This window comes from Anas platyrhynchos, chromosome Z (genome assembly GCF_047663525.1).
Source record: "Anas platyrhynchos isolate ZD024472 breed Pekin duck chromosome Z, IASCAAS_PekinDuck_T2T, whole genome shotgun sequence".
Taxonomy (NCBI): domain Eukaryota; kingdom Metazoa; phylum Chordata; class Aves; order Anseriformes; family Anatidae; genus Anas; species Anas platyrhynchos.
Genome location: NC_092621.1, coordinates 30,290,375 through 30,294,203, shown reverse-complemented (window position 1 = coordinate 30,294,203; position 3,829 = coordinate 30,290,375). Strand labels below are relative to the sequence as shown.

The 3,829-nt window shown below is 42.8% G+C and overlaps 1 protein-coding gene across 1 annotated transcript; it reads left to right on the top strand.

The window, feature by feature from the left end:
* LOC113840336 (relaxin-3) lies at positions 1-2,726 on the top strand. Its single transcript, XM_038171428.2, has 2 exons — positions 1-311; positions 2,038-2,726. The coding sequence occupies exons 1-2, from the start codon at positions 86-88 to the stop codon at positions 2,403-2,405; spliced, it is 594 nt and encodes a 197-aa protein (XP_038027356.1). The 5' UTR covers positions 1-85; the 3' UTR covers positions 2,406-2,726.
* The last annotated feature ends 1,103 nt before the right edge of the window (positions 2,727-3,829 follow it).

Here is a 3,829-nt window from a genome sequence, read left to right as displayed (position 1 = left end):
CGGCGGTGGCGGCGGCGGCGGCGGCGGCGAGGGTCGGGCTCGAGGCCGCGAGGGGCCGGCGGTTGTGCGGCCGTCGGGGGCCGCCATGGGGGCCAAGCTGCGAGTGGTGTGCGCCGCGGCGGCGCTGCTGCTGTGCTGCGCCCCGCCGGGGCAGCCGGCGGCACGGGGCGCGCTGCTGTCGGCGGGCGACGGCGACGGCTACGGGGTGAAGCTGTGCGGCCGCGAGTTCATCCGCGCCGTCATCTTCACCTGCGGCGGGTCCCGCTGGAAGCGCCTCTCCCTGCTGGCCGCGGAGCCGGCGCCCGCCGGCGGTGAGTGCCCAGGGGCGAGGGGAGAGGAGAGGAGAGGAGGGGGCTCGGGGCGCCCCGACGCCGCCGGGGAGCTCCCCGCCGGCTCCCGTCGGGTTTTCCCCTCTGTCAGGGGGCGCAGAGCGGTGCTGCTGAGCTTTCCGGGCTGGGCTGTGGGGTTACGGGATCGGGACTTTTATCTCTCTCTCTTTTTTTTTTTTTCTTTTCTTTCTGCTCGGTTTGCGACGGGCGCGGTGAGGAGCGGGGGGTCCCGCGCTTGGCGCTGCGGGCTGCGGTCTGAATGAACGCAAACCCTGCCGCCTCTAGGGTCGGTGGGGAAGTTTCTGGCGGGTGAAATACCCCTGAGGGTTTCCTGTCACAGGTACTAAGGCAAAAACACTAAGAAAGGGTAAGCAGGTATTTCTTCTGCTTGCAAAATACTAATACGTAATCCGAGGCACTGGGTCTCACTTATGCTGATGTTTCAAAAAGTGGAAATAACACTTTTAAGCAGGAAGGAAGGTGGAATTACGGCTAGTACTTGCAAAGAAAGAGCTTTCTTTCTTCCTTCAGCATACCATTAATGAAGTAACCTTTTACTTATGCTGTAAATGGAGCCTGTATTTTGGGTTTATTTTACCTTTTTCTGTAACAAATAGAGTAATAATATGTAACTTGTTATAATTCCAAAGGGAAGACCTCATGAGCAGCCACCAAAGTTCACAGGAAACTTTTTCTTTCTATGCTTGAGCAGTAGCTTCTAAGAGCATCTTCTAAGAGTCACTAAGGAGACCCCGCTGTGCTCTGTACTGTCCAGCTGGAAGTCTTTCCCTGCCCCAAGTGACTACTGATTCGTAGTAACTGTTTGACTAGTAAAGTAGCTACATCTATTTATTTTATTTTATTTATTTATTTACAAGTCGATTAGCTATACTAAAGTAAATCTAATGTTCACTTGATGTTCTCATGTTCCGAAACAAAAATACAAAACCAAATTAACAGCATGCAGACCACATGGCAAACACCTATTTCAGATTTTTTTTTTTAACTTAACAGCTAAAAAAGCTGCTTTTCCTCACGTCAGCTGAAGTATGCAGTGCCACTCACCTTGCAGAAGCAAAAACAAGAGAAACTGTGAGGTGAATGGAAGTAGTGCTGGATTTTTGAGAAGTCTGGGGTCAGTGAGACCAAGTGTGTTTCTAAGTAAATTCTGCAAGTCTTGAGAAATGAGTGGCAAATATCAGCTGAAATAGCTGTAGAAAAATGCCATCTACAAGAGTATACACGAAATATTTGCTTGCTGAGTCTAATACTCAGTCCTTCTCCCTCCATTTGTTCTTCTTATGGTACTGGCTTCTGTAACTGTGCATGGGAAAGGAGTGATCTAATCTAATTTGTGAATTGCATGACACAGTTTTATGCAGTCTCTGGATATATCACTTTACAATTTTCTTTACAGAATGACTGACACATCTCCATACGTAACAGTGCAGCTGTAATAGGACGTGGATGCGTCAGTGACAGTTGTCACAGCATAGTTCCCATGTCTAATAGACAGCCTTCAAAACAAGGCTTGCCCTAGAAGTAATCTATAAGTAAATCATGAGCGGAAGCTCTGCAGCTGATTTCTCTCCTAAATAAAAATGCTTTCCTTATTGCCAGCCGAATAGGCTTTTTATTGATGATTTTTAGAACTGTGTGCTCTTTGTGATATTCCTAAGTCTTAACTTTAAGTCTTTTCTTTAAATAGATTCCTCTCAAGCAGAAAGCAACAAACTTCTGGGAAACTTCAAGTTGCAATCAATTTTGGGTCCTGAATTGGAACAGATGCAGAGAAGCAGCCCATTTCTTGGATGGGAGATACTGAAGGACTTGTATAGTTTAAATGACTATAATGAGTATGAACCTGTGGCAGATGACTTCAAAGAACTTCTTCAACAGGTGGAAGAAGCTGCTCAGAAGGACAGGGGAGGAAAAGGAATTGCAAATCCTGTGGGATCAAACAGTTATCCTTGGGCCAGATATCCCAGAAGAAAACGTGAATCTCTGGGTTTGGCAGGAATGTGTTGCAAATGGGGCTGTACAAAAGCTGAAATTAGTACTATATGCAGAGTTTAAAACCCTCTCTGCACTTATGCATGAAATCTATGTTAGTTGCAGTGCTACTTGGTTGAATACTGTATGGAGGAATAAAACTCTTACTGTATTTTATTTTGTCTGTAATTGCCAGTCAATACTGCTGGTTTTCTTTAAAAAAAATCCTCAAGTGTAACTGTAATGACTTTGTTTTGCTGCAGTAACTTTTAATCTATATTTTTTTAAAAAGTCTTTACAATTCATTTTAATGTCTAGCCTTTACTCTTATATTACAAATGTAATATATCTTTGTAACATGTAAGGAAAAAATTAAGTGTTTAATTAAAATGTAATTATACTAAGTGTTACAGAGTTATTCTTTCTCTGACAGAAGGAACACCCAGTGATATTCTTGAGATGAGATTCATGCTACAGAGCTGTACAAAAAGGACATTTTGCATGAAACTCCACTAAACACCGACTCAGCTTGCTGATTATTTTAAACACACTTTCCCGCTTCCCTTACAATTGTAGAATTGCTTTATGCAATACTTTTCTGCATTTTTACCTCAATAGAATACTTGCAGCCTAAATATTTCTTCATCTTCATAGAAAAACCTAATGAATTAGGAGCTGAAGTATTAACCCTTATGTTAATTCTTATTTACCTTTCTCATTTTTGTCTACTATTGCTTAGTGAGACTGTTGGATGTGCTTCAAATAACTCATGTTATGTAGACACTTTCCCATGTCTTCCTACACTATGCTGTTCTACACTACTTCAGGCATGTTCCTAAATTGGTAACAGCTACTGCTCCTAAAAACAGCTGCTTTAGTCTTTGCAGTTTGTAAACTTTTGTCTTTCACTAACTTATCAGCTCTGATAAATAGCATTTCTAGCTATGTTGATGCCATTAGGTTTCTGATTTATTTATTTATTTATTTATTGTTACCTTAATGATGCTCATGGTAACTTCTCTTTTGTAGCAGCTTACTCAGTATACTTCATAGCTTGGACTACACAATCCTTACCTTTGGCTGATGGTGCTTCATTCTTCAAGTTGTTTTTTAAAAAGTGTTCTTTGAACAAAATACTGCTTAACGAGATTGTAGCCTCACTTCTTTATCCATTTTCCTAAGGTACTGTTATTCCAGCACTTAGGCATCTATTAATCCTTTTTATTATTTTTTTTCAAACCATGTCAATCTTAGTAAAGACTGCGCAGAATGTGCATTCACTGCGAATGTTACCCTCCAGCTGGAAAGCATCAGCTCTTTAGTCATAGGGATAATGCTGAGCAAGAACTGAGATATCTTCTCCCACGCCTCTGTTTTAGTGAATGTAAGATGCTTCTTGTCAGTCTGAGGGGGGAAGGTAGCTGTGTAAAGTTCCGCTGTAGTATTTTTTGCAACAGCCTAGATAAGCTTCTGTAGCTTATCTTCCAGCTTCCACAAATAATTTTGGT

Excerpts from the sequence above, each read along its gene's own strand:
- LOC113840336 (XM_038171428.2), top strand. The coding sequence starts at position 86 with ATGGGGGCCAAGCTGCGAGTGGTGTGCGCCGCGGCGGCGCTGCTGCTG. Across the intron at positions 312-2,037 it reads GGAGCCGGCGCCCGCCGGCG|ATTCCTCTCAAGCAGAAAGC; the intron begins GTGAGTGCCCAG and ends TTCTTTAAATAG.